Below are 24,239 nucleotides of genomic sequence, written 5' to 3'. Positions count from 1 at the left end.
CCTGAGTATCTGGGACCACAGGCATGCACTACCACACTTGGCTAATTTTTAAAAAACTTCTTTGTAGAGAGGCCGGGCGCGGTGGCTTATGCCTGTAATCCCAGCACTTTGGGAGGCCGAGGCAGGCAGATCACGAGGTCAGGAGATCGAGACCATCCTGGCTAACACGGTGAAACCCTGTCTCTACTAAAAAAACACACAAAAAATTAGCCGGACATGGTGGCAGGCGCCTATAGTCCCAGCTACTTGGGAGGCTGAGTCAGGAGAATGGCGTGAACCTGGGAGGCGGAGCTTGCAGTGAGCCAAGATGCGCCACTGCACTCCAGCCTGGGTGATGGAGCGAGACTCTGTCTCAAAAAAAAAAATTCTTTGTAGAGACAGGGTCTCGCTATGTTGCCCAGGCTGGTCTCAAACTCCTGGCCTCAAGCAATTCTCTGGCCTCAGCCTCCCAAAGTGATGGGAGTACAGGTGTGAGCATCACACTTAGCCAATTTTTTTCCCTTTAACTTGCTTTTTACTTAAAAGGCTCTTTATCCCATCATTCTTTCATTCAACCAGTATTCTACCATGTGCCATGCCCTCCCTGTGTTAGGAACCAGGGCCACCATTGTGATCAGGACAGCCACGTGCTTTGCACTCATTAGCTTACGATCTAGCCAGGGAGGCAGTCAGTTACTAAATCAACAAACAGATATCAACAAAATGCTCCCTGCAGTTAGGGCTCTTGAGGGAAGTTACAGGATGATGTAACAGAGATAATGCCCTGATAGGCCAGGGATGAGGTGTGGCCAGGAAGAACTTCCTTTAGGGTCAAGGCTAGGAAAGGCTTCTTCTGTCAAACTCACATAATCTGAGACCCAAAAGCTAAGAAGGGACCACATATTCAAAGCTTAGTGGGAAAAAATTGAAAAAGGATATGTTCACTTGGGTGCCATTTCTGCAAACTTTACACACATGCAAACAGTCCTGTATGTTGCTCTTTGAAAAGTCCTTGTGTCATAAAAATGGGAAGGCTTCCTACCATCTCCAGGAGGTGGTTACTCTTGGAGGCAGGAAAGGAAAGAGAAGAAGTTGGAGGCAGAGAGGGTCTTCCACTGCATCTCAGCATTTTCTTGAAGCAAAAGGAGAGAGAGGCCTGAGACAAATATAACTCGTGTTAATTTTTGTTGGCTTTAGCTGATGGGCACAGGGTTGTCAGCTGCATTCTTCTTTATAATTTCTGAATGCTTGAAATATTTCATGATTATTGTTATTTTTAAGGGTAGATAAAAGAGGCTCTAGGCTCACCCTCAGGGCATCAAGGCTGCAGAAAAGTGAAAAGGAAGTGGGAGGCCCAGGATAAGTTGGGGGGCAGGTCTGTAGGGTATGAAGGCTGTGGCCATAAATATGAGTTTTATTGTAAGTGCCGTGGATGCCATTTTGAGCTGGTGCGGGACGTGATCTGATTTACATTGATAAAGGGCTTCTCTGCTGCTTTGAAGAGGACGATGGAGGCTTATGAATGGCACTAGGTTAGGTAGGAGTCCAGGCATGGTGACTATCCATCTGTTTCCCATCTCCCAGGAGTTCTCCCAGGCTCTGCTTCACCAAGTCTTCACGGAACCAACCCTGATCTAGCTCATGTGTCAAAACTTATCAAGTTGTACCTTATACGTCAATGATGCCTCAATAAAGCTGTTAGAAGGGAAAAAGAAGGAACATGTCACTATGAAACAGAAAGAGGCAGGATGTATAAAAGGGTGGACCTGAAAAAAAAAACTAATTAAAAATTCTGGGAATGAAAAATATTCATCAAAATAAAGGTACTCATTAAAAAAGAAAACAAAGAAAGTTGGAAAAACCTCAGTAGATGGGAGAAACCCTGGATTAGACACAGCCAAAGAGATAATTAGTGGACTGGAAGAGAGTTCTGAGAAATTTTTCCAGAGAGTGCCCAGAATAATAAAGAGAAAAATATGGAAGAGTAGTTAAAAGACATGAAGGATATATTGAGCTACTCCCATAATTTTTTTTTTCTTTTTTTTTTGAGATGGAGTCTTGCTCTGTCGCCCAGGCTGGAGTGCAATGGCACCATCTCGACTCACTGCAAGCTCCGCCTCCCGGGTTCACACCATTCTCCTGCCTCAGCCTCCCAAGTAGCTGGGACTACAGGTGCCCGCCACCACACCCAGCTAATTTTTTTTGCCATACGTGTTTAACAGAAATTTTACTGAAAGAGAATGGAGAAAATGACTGAGAAGCTGTACTCAAAAGCCTAATGACTGAGAATTTTCCAGAATTGAAAAGGATATGAGTCTTGGAGTTGAAAGGTGTTCATCAAGTAGTAAGGAGAATTTCAGGAAAGTAAATCTTCATTTCAAAACCACATAGCAAAACTGTGGAAAATCAAGAGTAAAAGGAAAGTCTTAAAATTTACCATAGACAGATTATCCACAAAAGAACAACATTAGACTGACAGCTGTTGCTTTTGCGCCGATGGCAGTCTTTTTAGCAGTCTTCAGAGTGCTGAAAGAAAATAAAACTTAGCCTAGAATTTCATACCCAGCTGAACTCTGATTAAACAGTGATGATGAAATAGAAAGCAGCCCAGCTTCAAACCCTGGGGCTCTTGAACATTTAGAGGTTGGGGAGAGGAGGAACCCTCTCAAATCACATATGTTCAGTCATCCAGCAGTGGCCTCTGTCTTACAGAAACTGTAAGGAGAGAAGGATTGGTTTAGCCTTTGTAGTTGCAATGCGAGGCCAGTGGAAAAGCCCATTGTCAGCCATGTTGCTGAGTATTCCATCAAGACAGAGGAGGGAGATGGTCCCATCTGCTTCCCATCTTCCAGGAATTCAAAACACCTGTGAAGGGCTTTGTGTGTCTAAGAGAATAGGATCTCCAGTATCTCTAGAAGAATGGGAATGGGTGCAGGGTAGGTAGCAGAGATTCTGAACCCAGCCTGCATTTCAGTTCTGTAGCAGTGGTGACATTTCAGGGGGAGGAGGAAGGAGCAGGTGAGACCAGGCCCTGGGCCCTGGTTGGGAAGTAGCCCAGGGACATGAGAACTCCTCTAGAATGGCCCATCCTAGACTCTTTCTCTTTCTTCCAGATTGTGGACAAGAACAACCGCTATAAGTCCATAGATGGTTCAGACGAGACCAAAGCCAACTGGATGAGGTGAGCCCTGCTCTGCTGATGTCCCGGGGGTCTTGCCTGGCCTCTGGAAAGGAGCCAAGGGAGTGTGTTGGGCCTGTGGGAGCTCCAGTGGTGGAGACTTCTGGAGGCTGCCATTTGCAGGGTTTGGATGCATCTAGCTCTGAAGGACCCACCTTTTCCCCTAGGCCTCCATCAGGGGGCTCTAGAGGACGGCGTGTGGTCAGGCCGTTGGGATGCAGGGACCCCTCGGGCTGCTCACTTGCCAGTGTGTCTGGAGGACCTGGGCCCCAGGCTCCTGGCAGCATTCCTAAGGAGGAGGAGGAGAATGTCCCCCACCTAGGACTGTGACACCTCAGAGCAGGCTCCTGCAGGGGTGGTGTGAGAATCGTCCCAGTGCAGCCCCAGCAGTTGTTTAAACAGCCTCCATGGAAGAAAGGGCTCTGACAAAGTCTTCAGCTCAGTTTTTGACAGTGTTGCTGCCTAAGTTTGAGTGCTTTGAAGTGTCAACTTTACCCTGTTCCGCTGTTTGGGACAGAAGTTTGCACCAGAAGTTTTCTTAAATGCCAGCCAGAGGAGGCAGGAGACTGGCCCCAGGCAGGGTCACCCAGGGATGGCTGAGCTGAGCCCAGAACCATGGGTCCAGCATGATGCTGATGGTCTGTGCCGTGTGCGAGGGACTCTGCCTGGTGGGGTTTGTGGACAGGAGTGGGAGATCTGACATGCCTTGTTGCCTGCTTGGTGGCCTCTCTCTGGGACCTAGGAGCACTGACTGGGGATTTGGATCTGGGTGGGAGGGGAAGGAAACCTCAGATGTCTGGAGTCAGAGGCACAGCCACACCATGGGCCTGGGGCCCTCTGCCGGCATTTGCACAGTTTTGTGACTCATGGGGCCTTGAGGCTGGCAGTGGGATTGTACTTGGAGAGAGGGCAACTTCCTAAGAAGGAGTGTGCTGTCTTAAACTCGGAGACTTTCTAAGCAAATGAGGAGAAACAGGTTTGAGGTGTGCAGTGTATGATGAGGGCTCCTGTGTCTTTCCCAGTGGCCCCACTGCCCACCTGTACTCCTATCAGAGAGCAGCTGAGCAGCAGTTCACACCTCCCAGAGTACTTTAGCGTTTGCCCTCTTATGGGTTGGGGCAGGTGTTCTCATTGCTGTTTGATGGGTGCAGACCAGAGGCTCCAGAGATGAGCGGGCCCCCTGCCTTGCAGTGTGGAGAATAGCACCCACTGCCCCCAACCTCCTTGCACACAGCTGATCCGACACTGCCCTGAAAGTGGCCCCCGGGAGGTGGCTTGACACCCCTGACTGCCGTCTCTTCTCACTGCCACGGGGTCCAGGTCAGCTGAGCACTTACAGTTCATCACCTGTGTACTGAGCACCTAGTTTGAGTCAGACTGTGAAATGGGTACCAGGGTGGATCACCCAGCCCTGCCCCACCACACCCATGCCCCACCCCCACTGGCCATTCCCGGGCTCACACCTCCCACCACAGAGGTGACTTTCCAGTGCAGTTTTTGCACCGAGGCACAATGTGCTGCAGGGCCCCAGATGAAAGAGGAGGGGTTCGTTGACATGGGCCTTCAAAGGGGCCAGGATTGTGTCTGGGGACACTGGGTTGTGCTGTCTAGTCAGGCTGTCGAGCGGCTGCTGAGTTTGGACCCCAAGCCTGTGCTGCTGTGCTGCCTGCCCTGTGGCTGCAGCCTGGCTCCAGGCAAGCAGGGGAGAGCGTGCGTGTGTCCACTTGGGAATCAGGCTTTCTGTGCTATTGCTTTTAAGGCGCCGGGAGCTTTGCCCATAGAACCGAATCTGTTCCACTCTTTCACCCATCTCTGATCTTTCCCCCTGGGGACAAGGCCTTCCCAAAACCCCAAAGAACGGGAGTTATCATCCGAACTAACTTATCTATCCTCTGGCACCCCACAGATTGTGACTTAATTGGGCTGGGGATGGGCCTTGGGCCTTGGTATTTTTAAAGCTAGTGATTGTGATGTGCCGCTAGCATTGAGAACCACTGCTCTGTACAGATCTTCATGCCATGGTGGTCAAGCTGAGGGCAGGGCAAGGTCTTGCTTAAGAGCATACAGTCAGGGTAGCAGAATCAGGATTTGAACGCCTGGCTCTGTAATCCTAGGTCAGTGTTCTTCCTGCTTGTGCACAAAGGACCAGGTGAAGCGTGGCTTCCTGGGCCTGGATGGGCACTGGTGTGCAGGGGTTTGGGGGTTTCTGCTACTGCCACCTTGCTAGCATGGTATCTGTCCTATTCTGCTCCCAGCCTGTCCTGATTCAAGATGGCATCTGGGTAGTCCCAGCTGGTGGGCTCTCATCTTATGACCACTCAAAGAGCATGTTGGGGTTGGGGATGCAGTTTGTTGCCACAGAGACGCCCCTCCTGTTGCTGTTGGAGTGACAGGAAAGCTGTTAATCCTGGGAATCCTCCTTCCCCTTCATATCCAGTTTCCGTGGTGTGGCTGTTTCTGACTTGCAGATGCTCTCCTTTGCACTGTCATGGCACCGCTTGGGGATGATTGAATGGACTCAGTTAGTTTCTTAACAAAATTAATGGTGGGCCAGGAGGGGAATGGGCACTGTCGTGTTGAGCGTGTCTTTATGACAGCCCCATCTAGGTGATCTGTCTGTGGCGGTTCTCAACCGGGCACTATTTTGTGCCCCTGGGGGCATTTGGCAAGGCCTGGAGACGTGTTTGATGGTTGGATGCTATCAGGTAGAAGCCAAGGATGTTGATAAAATCCTGCATTACACAGGACACCCCTTCCCCCCAACAAAAAATTATCTAGCCCCAACTGCCAATAGTGGCAAGATTGAGACACCTGCATTAAGTCCTCCTGATAGCCCTGGACAGTGACACTAGAATTGTCACCCTAGTTTTATGGAGAAGGAGACTGGGTTCACACGAGTCCCATGGCTTGGCCCAAGGAGACTCAGTCTCTAGTTCCAGGTCTAGTCCCATATTCCTGCCACCATCTTGGACTGGGTAATGAGGCCCCCAGGCTTCTTCCCATCTTCTGGGCCCTGGTGTTTTGGGTGTGTGGGTAGGAAGGTGAGGGCTGAAGGATGTTGGTGCCGCCGGCCTTCCCCTCTTGGTTTCAGAAGGAAACCATGGAGTGAATGCACTCTGAGCTTTCCTCCATACCCTCATGTCCTCTCTTGGGTGGATTTTTTAACCTTTTGTCACTAGTTAAAAGGGTGACAGAGCCACGATGTGGAGAAATCAAGTTCCAAAGCCAGAGCAGCAGCCAAGCGGGATGGAAGGGCCATGCTGTGCCCCTTGCCCAGGGCCTCTGGCTGCTCAGTAGAGAGGGAATCCCAGGTCCCCCTGGTGTCCACCAAAGTGGAACTTGACTCCCTCAGGACAGTCATGGGCTTCTCAAATTCTACCAAAAAGCCACAGCAGCCCACCCCCAAAGAAAGTACTCCCATGGGAAGGAAACCTGTTTGCCTGCACATATGCAAAGGTGGGGACTTGGAGAACTGACCAGGACAGGGAAGGGGAAGGGGAAGAGAGCCACTAGGCAGAATAAGCTTTCTGTGGCCACACCCTAATCATGGCATTGTCGCTGCTACACCCAGTGGTAGCCCAGTGTAAATAGTTTCCCTGGTTACATATTCTTCCAAGCCATTCATTCAGCTGTAGGGCTGTAGGTAAATATGGCTTTATAGAGGCAATGGTCTAATCCTAATTTCAATAAGATCCTTTATTGCTACCTTTAAGAGATTTTAAGCCCCTTACATCATGATGTTTTTCCCTTCTTAGTAATAACCCCGAAGAGTCGTGGTTATTATTCTGGACAGGGAGAGTAAGGTGTGAAAGGTTGAACATGAACTGTCCTAGCTCTCACCGCTAGTAAGAGCTAAAGCAGGCCCTGAAACCAAGGCCTTCGACTCTGAGTTCAGTGCTCCCTCCCATGTAACGCCGTCTCTTCTTTCCACCCTCCCCTCCGAGGAGTAGTGGAAGGGACCTCTCAGTAGGAGGAGGGTGTGGTGGGGGCCAGGTTGCCCCAGGTGCCTCCTGGCTCCCCAGCTGGGGGCCAGCAATTAGGAAGGAGAACCACCTGCGTTGACGGTCATTTACCCAATTGTGCTTTGTGGGATATTCAACCCAAGGAATGTGGCACACCTGGCCGAGCGTAAGAGGAAGCCCAAGTTCTCCAAGGAGGAGCTGGACATTCTTGTCACAGAGGTGACCCACCACGAAGCAGTGCTCTTTGGGAGGGAGACCATGCGGCTGTCCCATGCTGACAGGGACAAGATTTGGGAAGGCATAGCCCGGAAAATCACCTCCGTCAGCCAGGTGCCCCGCTCCGTCAAGGACATTAAGCACAGATGGGATGACATGAAACGGAGGACCAAGGACAAGCTGGCCTTCATGCAGCAGTCGCTGTCGGGCCCTGGGGCCGGGGGCCGGGCCCCCACCATCGTGCTCACGGCCCACGAGAGGGCCATCGAGTCGGCGCTGCTCACGGCCCGTGCAGGGCGCGGCTTCCCCAGGGCGGAACTGGATGGCACCGACAGCCCTTCGACCAGCTGTGAGTATCACCAGTCCCCCACCGCCCAGCCAGCCGCCTGCCCCCCAGCCTACAGTCCACAGTCTCCCACCGACTTCCCTTCTGGTTCTCTCCTGTCCCTCTCTGTCCAGCCTACTCTTTCCATCTTCCCCTCCTTCTCCCACTCTTCTCCTCTCCATCCCTTTTTGTGCATTCATTCTCGAATATTTACTGAACATCTCCGTGCCAGAGCCGTGCTAGGAGCTGGGAAGACAGCTGTGTGTAAACCCCACACAGGCCCTACTCTTGGGGAGACCCTGGACTCCTAGGAATAAACCAACTTTAAATAATTGCACGAGTAAACTGGAAACGAAGGGATGGAGGACACAGGAGTCCAGGAGGTCTCGAGAGGAGGGCTGACTTCATGAGCATGCAACCTGAACAGTCACACGGGCCGCGGGGTTTCAGGCTCTGCTATCGCCATCTGGACATTCTTCACAGTTTTTGAGCCAGGGGCCCCACGTTTACATTTTGCATTTGACCCTGCAGGTTATGTAGCAGCTCTGTCTGAGAGTTAAGGAGTGGGTAAAACTGGCTCCACTGGGGACTGGGGAAGGCTCCCTGAAGAAGTCCAGCGGACTGGGATGTGAAGAGTAAGAGTTAACCAGGCCAGGCAGCAGCGTGGGGCGCGGAGAAGGGGAGGGGAGGCGCACAGGCAGAGAACAGCATGTACGAGGCCCCGCATCAGGAAGGCGCTTGGCACGTTCCAGGAACAGTGAGAAGCCAGGAAAGCCCAAGTGTAGCAGCGCGGGGGAGGGGGCTGGAGACGAGGCGGCCAAGCTGTGAAGGCCCGGGCTGGGCCATGGAAAGATCAGTTCCTTTCTGTGTCTGGTCCTGACTGCTTTGTTCCTCTATTATTCTCCTTACTCCCCTGCCTGAGCCACGCTGCCTGCCCCCCCCCCCCCCCCACTTTTCTGTGTGCTGCCTCTCTCTGCCTGCCCTACGGCTGCCTCTCAGCTCCCTCTCCATCCTCCTGGCTGCTCCCCCACCCGCTCCCCACCCCTCTTCTCCCTCTGTACTTGTCCCTGCCTTTCCTTTCTACTTCCTGTGTCTCACATGCACTTTGAAGCCAGGGCCCCAGCGGCCAAGGCCGGTGTCCCTTGGGGCTGGAGTTCTAGTTGGGGCTCAGCAGAAGGGGGAGCACTCGAGGCCTCTGCAGGGGCTGCAACCCTTCCTTTCCACTTCTGCACATCTCCCCCGTGTCCCGCCAGCTGCAGTCCCCACTAGAGGCCGTCTGCCTGACCGGCTCGTGAGTGGTGGGAGCCAGGCAGGAGGGGCCCCGGGGAAGCAGCCGTGGCTCAGCCCGTGGGAAGGTGCTTCGCAAAGACTCACTTGCGCCTTCCCTTCCCGGGCCCCCTGCCATTGTGATCCGCTTGCTTCCTGTTTGGTTGGGGCTCCTGACAGGTGGCGGTTCACAGAGTCAGATGTTTAGGACTGGAAAAGAACATGGAGACCATTTAGTTCAACTTCCTTGCAATGCAGAAAGTAAGCTCTGAAAACCAAGGTGGCCCTGAGCTCGATTCAGAAGCAGGACTTGAAGCCGGGTCTGCTGGCTTCCTGTGAATCAGTGTTTTCCTAAGTCTTAAGAGGATTCCACCCTGTGATAAGAAAAAATTTGGGGGTCAGCATCCAGTAAAGCCTGTTCTTTGCATCCTGCTCCGCTCACCCCTCCATCTCCCTGAGACTGAATGTAATGAGGCCACCAAAGGTAACCTGGGCTGGCAGGGAGCCCGGGTGTGCCATCGGGCAGAGCCCGCTCACCCCCACGGCAGGCTCACAGCCCTCCTTTTCCTGGCAGTGGCCAGCTGCGGCAGCACTCGGCCAGGGGCTTGGCAGATCAGAGACCTGGGAGGGAGGGAGCAGCATCACCTCGCCGGGCCTCACTCCTTCCAACACTGGCCATGCTAGACAGGTCTCTGGGATCTCAGGGGATGGCTGCTGTCCCACCAAGCACTGCCAAGAGACACAGGGCTCTTACCAAGCTGGCCCAAGTGAGCCCCCAGGACCCCTGGGAGGCAGAAGTAACTGTAAGATAAACCTGTCTGTCCTCCCCGTCACCTTCCTGGGGGATGGTTCTGAGTTGAGCCCTCAGATCCAGGCAGGGAGGGCTTGCCTGTCAGTAGGGTCAGCCCATACATTATTTAATCCTGCCACAGGGATCAGCCCATACCCTTGCTCACCAGAAAGCAGGACCCACACATGCAGAGATTGGGCCCCCTCCCTGTGTCCGGCTGCAAGGAGCAGTCTGTCCGATGGCCCCTGTAAGGTCAGATGTACCTGGATGGGAGCCCGATGTGACTGAACTGGAAGCCTGCCTTGGAGGACAGGGGGACAGCAGGGCTGGTTGCAGAGGTGGCTCTCCTGCTTTGCACTGTCCTCCCAGTTTCTTCAGCCTGTCAGCATCTGCTGCAGTGATTTAAAGGTGCAGATTCCATATTAGTAGTCTTTTATCCCTCGCCCCCTTCAGACTCTTCCCCCAAAGTCCCCAAAGTCCATTGTATCATTCTTATGCCTTTGCGTCATATGGCGCAGTGTGTACTGCTTGGGTCATGGGTGCACCAAAATCTCACAAGTCACCACTGAAGAACTTCCTCATGTAACCAAACACCACCTGTACCCCAATAACTTATGGAAAAAAAAAATGGGTGCAGATTCCAGCAAGGCCACAAGATGGCCCCAAGCAATGCAGACGTGGCCTCAAAGAGGCTGGTGCTCATAGGGCCGAGAGCGTCATAGTACCTTTAGGCAGGTGCCGCTCCTTCAGCGTTACAGAGCGCCTTCATGTTTGTCATCTTGTTTATGACTCTTCTTAACAACCCAATTAGGTAGCCAAGCGGTTCGATGTGTAGACAGGGCAGTCGTTATCATTGCAGGAAGTGAGTTGCAGAGAGATGAACTGACTGCTGAGGTCAGGAGCTGCTGGGTTGGCACGCAGCCGCTGGGCTGCAGTCTCCAAGTCCCCTGGCCTGGGCTCTTCCCCACTAGAATGGAGCTGTTCCATGAGAGGAAGAGGAACTTCCCCCCGGGATGCTGGGCCCACGCACCTCAGGGATTTGGGGAACAGGGATTTCTCTATGGGTGGGGGCCAAACTAGACTGCAGGGTGGAAGGGCAGGGGGATACTCAAGTGTTTTTCAGGGGCAGGGCCAACCCCTAGGCCTCCCTCCTTCTCCCTTTTGTAACCACTTTTCCATCTTTGTTTCTGTCCCCCAAGATGATGAAGATGAGGAGGTGCCTGGGCCCTCAAGGCAGCCTCTTCGGGTGCCTCTGCAGCGGTCTCCGGAGGAAGAGGCCCACCTGGCCAGGCCCGCCCTGCTCCGTTCATCCTCCTCCTCAGACCAGTCTGAGACGGTGGGCCCCAAGCCAGAGGCCCTGCCCCATCCCTCACCCCAGGCCCAGGCTGCCTGCAGGACCCCTCGGCCGCACCCCAGCCCACCCACCACGGGCCTTGACTGGCAGCTCCTCCACGTCCATGCCCAGCAGACCGAGGTGTTCCGGCAGTTCTGCCAGGAGCTGGTGACCGTGCACCGGGACATGGCCAACAGCATGCACGTCATCGGCCAGGCCATGGCCGAGCTGACCAGCCGCGTCGGTCAGATGTGCCAGACACTGACAGAGATCCGGGATGGGGTTCAGGCATCTCAGCGGGGGCCAGAAGGGGCAGCCCGTACGGGCTCCACTCCCCAGGCCACCCAGGCCCAAGCCCCCCTGCCAGAGCCCCCGCCAGCTTCCCCAGCATCAGCCCCCACACGGACTACCAGGTCTCGGAAGAGAAAGCACAATTTCTAACCCAGCTAGTCTGCACTAGGAGGAAGAGTCATGGAGGAGGGATGTCTGGCCCCACAACAGGGGCCAGTCTCTCATGTCCAGGAACAGGATCGATGACCCTTGTAGGACATTGGGGGCGCTGTCACCTCCTCACCGAGCGCAGGTCGCTGCCCTGTGGTCTAACAGAGCATGTATTCAGCCCCGCACCCTCATCTTTGGCGGATGCTGAAGATGCAAGAAAAGCCACCTGCTTGATGCTTGCTTGGCCTGGAGATCATTCTCCTCTTGGTCTGCGTCCCGTGGCGGCAGGCCTTGCAGGGAGTGGGGGGCGCAACAGTGGGGAGCATCCAAATGGAGTCCCGCTTTTCAACCTTGGGGCTGCTGCATCAGCCTCCCACATGTGACCGCCCAGGCCCTGATGCTGCTGCTTTTGAAGGGGGTGAGGCCTGATGGGCAGGTCAAGTCAGTCCTTCAGGGAGGGGTCTGCCCGCCCTTGCCCGGGGGTGGTGCCCGCCTTGGCCCTCCGCTTGCCCTTGTGCGCGTGCTCAGCTGCTGTGCTTGCCTTTTTTGGAGTGGGGAGAAGAATGGGATGGCGTTGGAGGAAGGAAAAGACTGTCTTGCATTCATAGAGAGCACTTTATGCTTTTCCTTGCCCTTGCAGAGTCTGGGTGGTCTCAGTGGGGGCTCAGGACAGTCAGCTCAAGGCAGCCAAGTCAGGTATTATTATGATCATTTTTATCATCATCATCTGTATGAGACAAATGACACAGCCAGTTAGTGAGAGGGCCAGGACTGGAAGCAGGGTATGGGTTTTCCCAGCTCCCCTGTCAGAGGCCAGATCTGGAGTAGTGGGAAGAGGAGGGGGGGCAAGTCTTGCCCCTTGCCAGGCCTCTGCCCCTTGCCAGGCCTCTGCTTCTGCCTCAGCTGTCCTGGATGAGGTGGGAGGCACCTAGCATTTGGCAGGTGGTTCTCCCACCCTGCCCTGGCTCTATGGCTCATAGCCAGTGGCTTGGAGAAGCAGGGCCAGATCTCAGGAGTGGAGGGCAACCTCTTCCCTGGCTTCTAAAAGAATCCAGAGCCCAGTGGGGCTCATGTCCCATTCCAGGTTCCAGCATGCCTTGCCTCTGCTTGCTCGGGCTGCCTATGCACTAGCTACATACACCTCTAGCTTCATGTTTCATGTTGGAGTGTGGGGAGAAAACTGGGTTCTTAGCATTAGAGAGGGAAGTGGCAGGTGGCAGATACAAGCTTAGCTCTGACCTGGGTGCAGCTCAGCTCTGTGTCCTTTTTTTTCCCTGACCTGAAGCTGACCCCAGCAGAAGTCCCCCAGCCAACCCCTCCACCCAACAATCCCCCACCCTCCCATCCTGCCCCCAGCCATAGTGGGAGCTGGGAGGATTGCAGCACCCAGTGCCTTCCAAGGCTGTTGCTGGAGTGCTGCTTGTAAACCCAGGCCGAGCTTTGTCCCATGTAGGGAGAATGGAAGGTGACTGCAATGTCCCTGTGCCTTTGGCTCCATCTCCCCATTCTGTGGTTCTTTGGGGGTTCCTGCTTCCCTCAAACTGAACACTCTCCTGTCCAACAGCCCGATGGCTTAATTATTGCCTGGAATTGCCCGGCCTCCGATGCTGGAATCAAAGATTGCCTTCCGAAGTATTTTTGTTAAGATGGCAATAAAAGAAATCAGTCTCACTCTTTGAACACACCCAGTGTCCAGGATCTTTCTTTGGTGTGTATTCTCTTTCTTCGTTTCCTGTGAAAACCTCAAGGACCCCACAGCAGGGGTTAGATGTTTAAGGAAAAGCATGTTGGCGAGAAGGGCTCGAGTGCCCCTTGATTTCCCTGATTCTGTAAACTGCCAGATTCCCTGTATCCAGCACCATGCCAGGCCCCGGAGGAAAGGAAGGGCATGCATGCACGAAACCACTCAGTTATATTTCATTTCTCCGCTCAAAAGTGAGGTGTTGCTAAGTCAATTTTACCTTTTGTTCCCTAAAAGTAAGCAAGAAGTTCTGGAAAAACAATCACCGTTTCGGACAGGAGGCTCTAGAAGGGTCAGGGGCTGTCCATGTGCCAGTGTACTTTAGGGGCCACCTGGAGGCATGACCCTCCCCACCAATCCAGGTGTCTGTGTGTCTGGCACTGGCAAGGCTCTGCCCACCTAGATCTGAGGCTTCTCAAAGTAACCAAAGCTGCCTCCTGCCAAGAGGAAGCCTCCTCACCTGTGCATTGCCCTGGCTTAATGCCAGTCTCAGAGGGCTTCTCTCAGGCAGGAAATCCCCTAGTCTTGCCCACAGATCCACTTTCTAGAAGGTTCTAACTTGCCATCCTCCGCAGTTCTTGGCCAAAAAGCATGGCCATAGAAATGGAGGACTACCCAATTTCTGAGAGATGCAAAGATGCCGTGAAACCATTCCCAGGGCCTTCTCTCCCAAGGTCAATGTATGAAGCAGTGACTGGTCAGCTGCTCTCTCTGTTCCTGGGGAGGGAAGGGGCCAAATTGGAAGCTGTAAAACTGAAACGGAAGTCAGAGCAAAAGGGACAGTGAGGACTTGTCAACTTGGGATGGAAAAGATTTTCAGTTTCTGTTTCTTGGCTTCAGTGGGGCTTGTTGGACTAGCACATTAAAACAGGAAGAGGAAACTTGGGTGAGAGACAGAAATGAATTGGAAGAGGGAGGCCTCTAGCCATGACCAGGTGACCATCTGGTGGGTGAATGTGTGACCCAAAGCCCCTCCTAGCCCGGAGATCTATGCATGTGAGAACACAGAGCCCAGCCTCTTCTCGGTCGGTCTTTTCCTAGTTCTGCCTCCCTAACTGGGGCAATTTCCTTTGTATTGAAGATACCTGCTATGCAATAGTGTCTGAGCCTGGCCTAGTCAATTCCCTCCAGCAAAATGGATGCCCTGTGTTATGTTTTCTTTTGTGTTAGAAACAATAGTCGTGTGCTGACCCAGCTAGAAAATATGATGCACTTGATAAGACACAGTGGGTGAGGTCTGAGAATTGTTGTCTTAGTACTTACCTATCCAGTCCCCAAGGTCAGCGGGGAGGTTGAAATAAAAACAGTCCAGGATCATCATGACAGGTTTAGTCCAGAGCTCTCCACCGCCATCAGCAGCACCACCACCTTCCCCTTGATTGCTCCAAAGGTCCCAAATTCTGTGGGTTGGAGTTGAAATGCCTCAGTAAGCACTAGCATTTGCAGAACAGCCTCAGCCAGGCATTCTCTGTGCCTTCTCTCAAGAGGTAGTGACCTGGTAGCTCTTCAAACCTCCTTGCAAAGAGCTGCTCAGCCACAATGGATAGATTTTGCCCCTCCTGGTAGCCTTCCACTCCTTGAGGAGGGCTTCTGATTTCCGCAACCATGTAATGAATGGAACAGGCACAGTTCTTCATAAAGGGGTTGTTGTGAATGGGGACAGAAGGGATCTGGGGAGTGATCAAGCCAGCAGGTGTTAAGGCAAAACACTTAAAAGCAGGAGATCTAATCAGAGGTAACAGGTTTGGGGACCTAGCTGGCCTCATTTAGCTTTACCTCTTAAATGGTATAACATAAACATCTTGTTAGGGGAATGGGTTGTGATTCACCAAGAGTTGCCATATATATTGTATTTCAAATGCTAAGTTTCAGAACAACAAATACAACAACATCTGAATAAGCATTGATCTGCCTTTGAAAATACTTTGTGATTTATACAATGCCTTGAGATTAGCTTTCCAAATATTGATTCTTGATGGATAGAAAAAGACCAGAAGATGGAAAGTTAAATTGACTTGAGTCTTTCTAAACCTTTTGACACACCCTAGAAGTTGCTCTTTTGAATAAATAAATCCCTGATAGGAATGTATTTCTCATCTAGCTTTTTCTCTTGACGTCGAGTGTCAGAGAAATAATTCTAGCTTTTAGAGCTTGGTGGTTGTTTAGAAACTGGAAGAAAAAAAGGAGAAGACAGTATTCTCCAATCATAGTGCTGTGATTCAAGTGAGTCTTGTGAGAAAAAATATGAATGAATGATTTCCCTTTTGTATCTGGGAGCAGGAAAGTTTGGAATGACTTCTATTCTGTGCTAACCACAAGGTTGATTATTTTTGGATGTCAAATCCTAGACTCTCACTAAATTGGGGACTGGAAATATTTTGCATATTCAGAAGAAATCTCAGCTATGGAGAAAAGTCTGACTCACAGTTGTAGAATTGAGATTGGGAATTATTAATTTGGAGTGACTTCTCTCAGCCAGGAGGGTCTCTTTTCCTTTCTGTTAAGTCCTTTGTTAATAACATCATGGCTGGGTGCATGGAAATCACTGTATGGTCTTCACTACTCAGGGATAGCAATGCTTATATCCGATGCTGATAAGAACACCGATGTGTTGGGGCTAACAGAGAACACAGACCTAGGACAAGATGCAAATTCTGGGGAATCTAAGCACTGTAAATCTTGCAAGTTCTACACCTCCATGGTGGAGCCTGTGGCTTGGTTCTCTCAAAAGGTTGAAGCAGCCAAAGCCAACATTTGCTCTCCCATCTGCCTTGGTCTTACTCCTTCTGAGGTCTTGCAGCATCATGTTGCCAGAATGGATTGTTCCCTGGACTCCAGTGATCCTCCTTGGAAGGCAACAGCCTCCTCCCAGGCTCTCCAGATGAGCAACGCAGGATATAGATGAGGGGCAGCTGGTGCCATCCCTGGGACCTCTAGAATGTAGATTCTCCATGCTGCTAGCTGCCACCACTGTCACCTCATACTGGAATTGGCATTCGTATATTTCTTTTCTTTATGTGTGTGTCAGGAGTGAGGTGGGTGACAGTAATAGTTGCTTATTGAGGGAAACTTTGAAAGTATGCAAAATTACAAAGATGATCCACCTATAAGGGGTTGTCACTGTTAAAACATTGGTATATTTCTTTCAAGTCGTTTACTGGGGCTTGCTTTTAAAGCATTATTGGAACCATAGTCTATTTCCAGTCCTGTTGTTCTCACACTATCTTATTTCAACACCATTTTTCCATGTCATAAAAGATTCTTTGAAAACATTTTTCTATAGATGAGTAGCATTCCATTGTATAAATGTGACATCATTTACAAAATCTTTTCTCTAGTACTAGACATTTAAATGTTTTGCCTTTGTACTACTATACACAATGATACAAGTCAGCTTATTGGTATGCCGGGTTTGCATACTTCATCCATAACTTATGTTTCTTGAGCCATATTGCCAAAATGTTTCCTAAAGGGTTGCACCTGTTAATTCTGCATCATCAGTACAAGAAACAACTTTCTTACCACCTTTACCAATAGAGATATTATCATCTTTTAGAAATCTGTGCCAATGAGACAATGTACTACGCTGTGTTTCTTTTATTAGTGATGCTGAATACTTTTCATTTGTTTATTATCTATCTGAATTCTTCTGTGAATTTGTTTCCCCTGGACTTTTCCAGGTATAATTCATTGGGCTACACCAATCAGACGGACTTTGATTTTTGTCCCTGGTTTTTGAGACAAACCATAACATAAAGAAGTTTATTTTTTATTACAAATTTCCTAGGTGCTTGTGTAGCTCAGAACCCTAAAACGCCAACTAATTTCCTCTTGCCCTCTGATCTGTACACCTTCACTCCTTGGCAGGTGTTCCCTCATCCCACCTTTTGGAGGTGGGTAGGATGGTGGGCTGGATGTTGCGCATGTTGTTTCAGTGAGAATGGGCGAGGGCCATAGATTCTGAGGGTTTGACAGAACTTTAAAAGTTTTCTGGGCATTGCTGAGTTGGTGCTTTACACGCCTACATAGGAGCCATGAGTTACAGTGGGAAATGTGCATAGGACTCAAAGCTCCATCTCCCATTTATTAGCTGTGTGACTTTGGGCAAGTCGCTTGGCCTCTCTGAGCCTCAGTCTCCTTATCTTAAAATCATTTAGTAAGATTAACCAGTGGTTGTCAACCTTTTGTAGTCTGTTATTTACCTTCCTCCCCTGTCCCCACTGGAGCCCCCATTTTTTAAAAGATTTTGATCTTTAGCATTTATTAATTGATCTCTTGGACACCTTGTCACATGGGCTATTTCAGCTAGGCTTTGTGAAATACTGGAAACAGTTGAAGGACCCCAGCCTTACCACCATCAGAGGCCTGTGGGTATCTGGGAACCTCTGTGGTTAAAAGTTAGTGAAGAGTAGAAGATATGACCTTTCAGTTTTTCAATCACTTATAATATCTAGTTGATATATTTTCCATATGCTGTGAGGCAGGCAGGGCAGGTGTCATATCCAGTCTCAGAAAACAGAGATTCTTAGAGGTTTGGAGATCTGCTTGAGGTCCCACAACACGGTGACGTTGGGACAGGGATGGGTTCTGGCTGGTGCTGCTTCTCCGGACAGGGCAGCTGCTCTGCTGATGTTCACAGAGGCCCACGTGCCTGTGGACTTCTAACCATCCACACTTGCCCAGCACTGTGCCGGCACCAGCGGGCACTCAACAAAGGGTGGCCCATGCATTCTCACCTGTCTCCCCTCCCCGCCAGGTACGTGGTCATCTCCCGGGAGGAGAGGGAGCAGAACCTGCTGGCGTTCCAGCACAGTGAGCGCATCTACTTCCGGGCGTGCAGGGACATCCGGCCTGGGGAGTGGCTGCGGGTCTGGTACAGCGAGGACTACATGAAGCGCCTGCACAGCATGTCCCAGGAAACCATCCACCGCAACCTGGCCAGAGGTGAGTGCCACGCTTCACATGAGCTGCACCCACCACTGAGCCCCGGGGGAGGCCTGGATAGCTTGTTTTGGAGCTTCCTGAGAAATACAGTTCCCAGCAATGGGAAGACCCAGAGTGATTCAGGGGAACAGATGGTTGAGGTCTAAGCAGCAGCTCTGGGCCAGGCAGGGGCCACCCCAGCATGTTATCTTCCCCTAGAAATGGTCTCAGAAATCCTTACCACACACATTTCAGAGTATTAATGACAGAGACATGCCCCTAAAGCCAAGCAAATATGTTTAATCAAAATGTACCCTATTTCCCCAACTCCAGTTGATGAAAAGATGTTACAAACTGCCACTGCCTCAATAATGATCACAATAATAGGTAACATTTACTAAATACTCAATATGTGAAATCCTGACAACAGTCCAAGGACTCCACTCTACCACCATCAGAGGCCTGTTGGGTATCTGGGAACCCCTGTGGTTAAAAGTTAGTGAAGAGTAGAAGAAATGACCTTTCATTTTTTCAGTCACCTACAATATCTGGTGTTGATATATTTTCCATAGCCTGTGAGCAGATTTTCTGCATGTTCCCGTGTAATCATCATAGCAGCCATCCCTACCCTGTCAGTGTACCCTGAGAATTAGATGGAGTCATGGACATGTGGCATTTAGGACAATGCCCGCCTCCATCATCAGAAGTCCTCAGCTATAAACTTTTAATACTCATGATCCCACATGGATTCTTTTACCCATCTTACAGATGTGCAAACCGAATATCAAATGAATACAGTGATTCATCCAGGGTCACCTGGCTAGGAAGGACAGAACTAGGTTTCTAATCCATATCAGTCTGACTTCAAGGTCTAAGTTCTGACCTGCAATGCTACCTGATGTCCCAGACAAAACCAGTCCCCTCCTTGGTTCCTCCTGGTGTCTCTACAGCAGTCCTAATGAGATGAGGTGAAGGAACAATCTCTATCAAAAGAAGAAGGTTGGCAGGAGGTGGGATGGTGACTTAGGTGTGGGAAGCTGGGTGGGTTGGGTGTCCATCCAGAAGCAGTTTTAACTACTCTCAGCCCCTAGTCCTTTACCCTTTTATTCCATCCTCATCCTGCCCAGGGTAGACTGATGAGTCCAGGCCCTTCTTTCAAGGGTGTTTTTGTTTTTGTTTTTGTTTTTCCCACTAAAACCACACGTCCAAACACCTAGAGTCTATCTGGTGCCAGGAACCAAGGCTGTTCCCAGGCCTCACCATATCGTGTTCCTGACCAACTTACTAATTGGAAATAAATCTTCACTTGGAATATGAGGGGAGAAGATGAAAAGGGGGTGGGAGTGACTTATTCAAATTAAGCTATCTTTAAAAGCAAAACAGAACAAAGCAAATTGTGGACATTGAGTGCACAACTGCTGCCTGACTTGGTAAAAGGTATCTGGAGATGATGGACAGTAAAAGGAGACCCCATAAACATACTCATTTCTTGTCTTCTTTGGATCTCAGGGTTGGGCACATGTTGGTTTCACTTGGCAAGGCATGCTTCCATGATGAGGCTGCAGTGGTTTCCATGTGACCTCTGGAGATGCCTCATGTAAAAGTGCCTGATACATAGTAGGGACTCAATAAGTCTTTGTTGAATGGATAAAAGAAGAAATGAATGAAGACAGCCAAGAAGCTTTCCAAAGAATCATACCACTAGAAGAAAAGAAAACCCAGAGAAATCATATCTGAGAACACAGATTTCATCCCTTGGTCATAACCTTCTTGCATTCTTCTGGATTTGTGATGTCCTTTTCTTCCCCCCAGTGATCTTCTCCAGAGCACCTGAAGCTGCATCATCCTCCATGAGCCCCAAGACCACAGGGGACTGCTCAGAGAAGGGTGTGAGCTTTCTGGAGTGGTTCAAAGGAGGCGTGTCAGACAGACTTGAAAGGAGATACACCGAGACATATGAAGATACACGAGGGAAGAGGGTCTATTCCTGGTCAGGCTGAGCAGTAGGAAATAGGAAGGAAATTGAAAGCCACAGTGGGGCAGTTCTACAGCTGTGGGTGATCCTGAAGCCCTTGGGAATGGTCACGGAGCTCAGTGGCTTTTAAATGTGTCCCTCTATAGCCTGTAGCTTCAGCGGACTCCTGTTAGTGGTGTCCCAGATGGGTGTGCCATTGCTGCTCTGAAAGGGAGATCCCCTATGCCTAATCACTCTTGGTCTTATATAGAAGGAGGTTTCTTTGTAATTGGAGGTTGGCATCCTGATGGAGGCCAGAGCATGAATTATTAGTTCTTATTAAGTAGGGATATTGGTTGTTGCCAGAAGTCTTCCTGAAAAGAGTGTAAACTATTCCTTTGTGGTTACCTTTTAAGAATAGATTGCATCTAAAGCTCGCATTCAAACAATTTATGTTATTTGACCTACTTTGATTCATTAATTTACTTTGAGGTTTTCTTTGTTTTTGTTTTCCATGTTGTATGGAGGCTTTGGAACCAATTTCATGATGCTTAAAGGTCTCTTTTGGCCCACAGATTTTTCTGAAAGCCTTAAGTCCACAAAGATCATACTAAGAAATTTGAACAACGTTGTTTTCAAACAATGATGAGGAATCTCTGGTGATTTCTAGGCTTGACTTCCCAATGTCCTCAGTTGTTTGCTGCCTGATTGTCCCATGAGGAAAGGAAGATGTGGCTCTTGATTTTTAGAGCTTTTCAATGGGCAAGTGCTGCATCTGATCTGTAAGACATACAGGTTGCATTTTCAAGTTATCTCCATCTCTCCCCTTTCTGCAGCTCAGCTGATATAGAAGTGCAGGCTGTGGGGAGCTGCCTGGGTTCCAGAAGCCTTGGAGATGAAGTTGTTCCTTAAGTATTCATGTGAGGACAGAAAAGGTGCATCCTGAATAGATAACTTCCTTTTGTGCTGTAACCTAAAGGAAACCTGAAGTCAAACATGGGGCAGGGCACAGCACCCATGCCAGCTATGGGAAACGAGGCGTGGAACATCTGGACTGCTTATGGCAAACCCTTGGCCTTCAATCAGAAGCCTTTTGCAAATGGAGCCATCAGAAGCCTAAGTACAGTTTAGTTCAAGTCATTGTTCAGTGGCACGTCACCTAGGGCCCCTGCACCTGGTCTAGGAAACCTTTGAGATTTCTGAGTTCCGTAGGCTACTTTCAGGACCCTCTAAGGGCTGAAGAGATTCCTCTGCCTTTTTAGCATCTCTCACCAGGAAGCATCAGCACTTCTGTAACAGTTTATGAAACTATGTTGGTAATTTTTAAAGAATCAGGCTAGCTGAGTGCCATGGCTCATGCCTGTAATCCCAGCACTTTGGGAGGCCAAGGTGGGCAGATGGCTTGAGCCTAGGAGTTTGAGACCAGCCTGGGCAACATGGCAAAACCGTATCTCCACAAAAAGTACAAAAATTAGGGTGTGATGGCTTGTGTCTGTAGTCCCAGCTACTTGGGAGGCTGAAGTGGGAGGATCACTTGAGCCTGGAAGGTGGAGGCTGCGTGAGCACCACTGCACTTCAGCCTGGACAACAGAGTGGGTCTCTGTCTCAAAAAATAAAAATTAAAAACAAGGAATCAGTCTAAAATAATTTATGGTTGAGGAGCTCACCAAAGTCTTTGAAACAATTGAAAGTAATTCAAAGTGAATTGAAGTAATTCACATGATAGAAATAGGCAAGGAAACGTCCTTTGAATTGCCAAGTAAGGAGACACGGCTATATTTCCTGACTGCTTTGGGTCATTGTGGCTACCTTGTCCTTTATCTTGTCGGAGGCTGCCATGTTGGAGCCCTCAGCACCATAGGTCTCCTTATCTTCCCCTTTCTTCTGCCCTTAGTCGTTAGTGAGAACAACAGAAGTTCAGATCATGCTTTCTCACATGTTCCTAGTCTGCTGATTGCTGGGAGAATTAGAAAGGACAGTTGCCATAGGATGGACTTTGCCTTAAGTAGGCTGTCTCCAGAGCAACGAAGGAGGAGGAAGGAGTGAGGCCTATGGTGTTTCACGTGTACCTTTTACCAAGTCAAAGCAGCCATCTTGTCATTGCTAGGGCTGAGGGGAAGCTGCAAAGGTTGGGGGAGTTGCTACTCACTTGGCTCTGAGGTATGTTCCCACCACCCAGTGTGATTAAGTGGGATGTTGTTTTCTAGGGTCATAGGAAAGAATGCTCAATTACTCTCCCTTATAGATTTCTCTTAACTTATAACCGTAGAGCTTGTGGACATGAGGCTTCTTGGAAACTGTCTCTTTATAAAAGGTCTTTCCACCATTCAGGTCCTACAAGTCTAGCTCTGATGGACCACTGAGTGATTCATATCTCCCCTTTGCAACACTTGCCCCAAAAGCCCAGATCTAGAGGGATGTGTCAGGTGACCTAACAGGAGGCCTGCTTTGTTTTCTGTTGGTTTCTCCAATTTGGGGGTTTTCCCCATTTCCTTACACCCTGGTTTTCCTTCCTAGGAGAGAAGAGGTTGCAGAGGGAGAAGTCTGAGCAGGTTCTGGATAACCCAGAAGACCTGAGGGGTCCCATTCATCTCCCTGTGCTGAGACAGGGAAAAAGTCCCTACAAGCGTGGCTTTGATGAGGGGGATGTACACCCCCAAGCCAAGAAGAAGAAAATTGACCTGATTTTCAAGGATGTTCTGGAGGCCTCACTGGAATCTGCAAAGGTGGAAGCCCACCAGTTGGCCCTGAGCACCTCACTGGTCATCAGGAAAGTCCCCAAGTACCAGGATGACGCCTACAGTCGGTGTGCAACAACAATGACCCATGGTGTGCAGAATATAGGCCGGACCCAGGGGGAGGGGGACTGGAAGGTCCCCCAGGGGGTCTCCAAGGAGCCAGGCCAGTTGGAGGATGAAGAAGAGGAGCCTTCATCATTCAAGGCCGACAGTCCTGCCGAGGCCTCCCTTGCATCTGACCCTCATGAACTTCCCACCACCTCTTTTTGCCCTAACTGTATTCGCCTAAAGAAGAAGGTTCGGGAGCTCCAGGCAGAATTAGACATGCTTAAGTCTGGGAAACTTCCTGAGCCCCCTGTATTGCCACCACAGGTACTGGAGCTCCCAGAGTTCTCGGACCCTGCAGGTAAGTTGGTTTGGATGAGATTATTGTCAGAGGGCAGAGCACGCAGTGGGCTGTGTGGAGGGTAGCCTAAAGCTCTCTGTGGAAACCACCTTCCGGGAGACCTGAGGAGTGTAACGTGGAGGCAGCTACCTCCGTGGGTGGGAGCCCAGGTCCTCAGTGTCTCTGGCAGGCCCGTCGGCAGCTCTGCCAGGTGCTCCGTATGTTGCCCTTGTATCCTCCTTGTCAATAAAGGAAGTTCCGCTGCAGAAGGGGTGTGTGCTGTGTTCTTGACCCGTTGCCTTTCTCTGGTCCTGGTGTCTTACCCCAAAGCCCAATTTCTAAACCCAGTCTTTCTCCGTCCCCAGTCTCAAGCAGGGTGTCCCCCTGGAGAGATCTCATGGCTTCCCTAACTTAGTCCAGGAACACAGCCTTGTTCTTCTCTTCCTGAATCTCTGTCCTGCCACACATGGTCCCAGTTCCCTAGCCTGGAGTTCTAGAAGGATGGAGAGTGAGGGAATCCAGGCCATTCACCTGCATGGCTTTGCCCTATTCTGTTGGCTACCTGGATCTCTAGAGTTGGTCGACAACTAGGGAGGTTTTCTAGTTCATATCTGCAGCTGAGGGAGACTGTTTACATAGCACTTACTCTTTTAACCACATCCCTTAGCTCAGAATGAGGTGTTTCTTGTATTCAAAGCATGCATCTGAACTAAACTGCATTTTGATCCTGAAATCACTTGGGGCCATATCCAAGATGCCTTTGTTCACATTAATGAAGGGCAAATGAATCCCAAGTCCTTGCTATATAACTTTGGAATGTGTGATGTGCTTTTCTTCCTCCATTAGATCTACTCTCCTAGCTTGTGCTGTCCAGTTGATAGGGGGCATTTAAATCCCTCAAACACCCACACATGGAGGGCAAGGGTAGGCAGCCTGGAACCTGGTGGGTGTGACAAGGCAACCATGGACAATCACAGGGATAGTAAAAGTCACATGGGCAAGCAGGAG

General features: G+C 50.2%; 2 protein-coding genes across 11 annotated transcripts in view; both read left to right on the top strand.

Annotated features, from left to right (window-relative positions):
* The window catches only part of PRDM11 (PR/SET domain 11), an 89,995-nt gene that overhangs the window by 55,950 nt on the left and 9,806 nt on the right, over window positions 1–24,239 (top strand). For 6 of the 10 annotated variants that reach the window (XM_054524444.2, XM_054524442.2, XM_024255899.3 and 3 more), the window contains 3 exons: window positions 3,093–3,160; window positions 17,988–18,175; window positions 22,626–23,252. In XM_054524444.2, the coding sequence (XP_054380419.1) occupies window positions 3,093–3,160; window positions 17,988–18,175; window positions 22,626–23,252 (883 nt within the window). Of the gene's footprint in view, window positions 1–3,092; window positions 3,161–7,262; window positions 7,685–10,915; window positions 13,175–17,987; window positions 18,176–22,625; window positions 23,253–24,239 lie in introns of those variants that run through there. The other 4 variants (XM_054524447.2, XM_054524446.2, XM_054524448.2 and 1 more) reach the window with 2 other exon arrangements.
* LOC100461156 (uncharacterized) lies at window positions 11,532–13,174 on the top strand. The gene is given in 2 exon segments (XM_054524449.2): window positions 11,532–11,792; window positions 11,795–13,174. Coding segments are annotated over 2 exon segments (714 nt in total). The 3' UTR covers window positions 12,248–13,174.

The sequence above is a fragment of the Pongo abelii genome, chromosome 9 (genome assembly GCF_028885655.2).
Source record: "Pongo abelii isolate AG06213 chromosome 9, NHGRI_mPonAbe1-v2.0_pri, whole genome shotgun sequence".
In the NCBI taxonomy this organism is placed as follows: Eukaryota; Metazoa; Chordata; class Mammalia; order Primates; family Hominidae; genus Pongo; species Pongo abelii.
The sequence above is the reverse complement of the archived record's forward strand: the minus strand, read 5'-3'. Positions and strand labels throughout refer to the sequence as shown.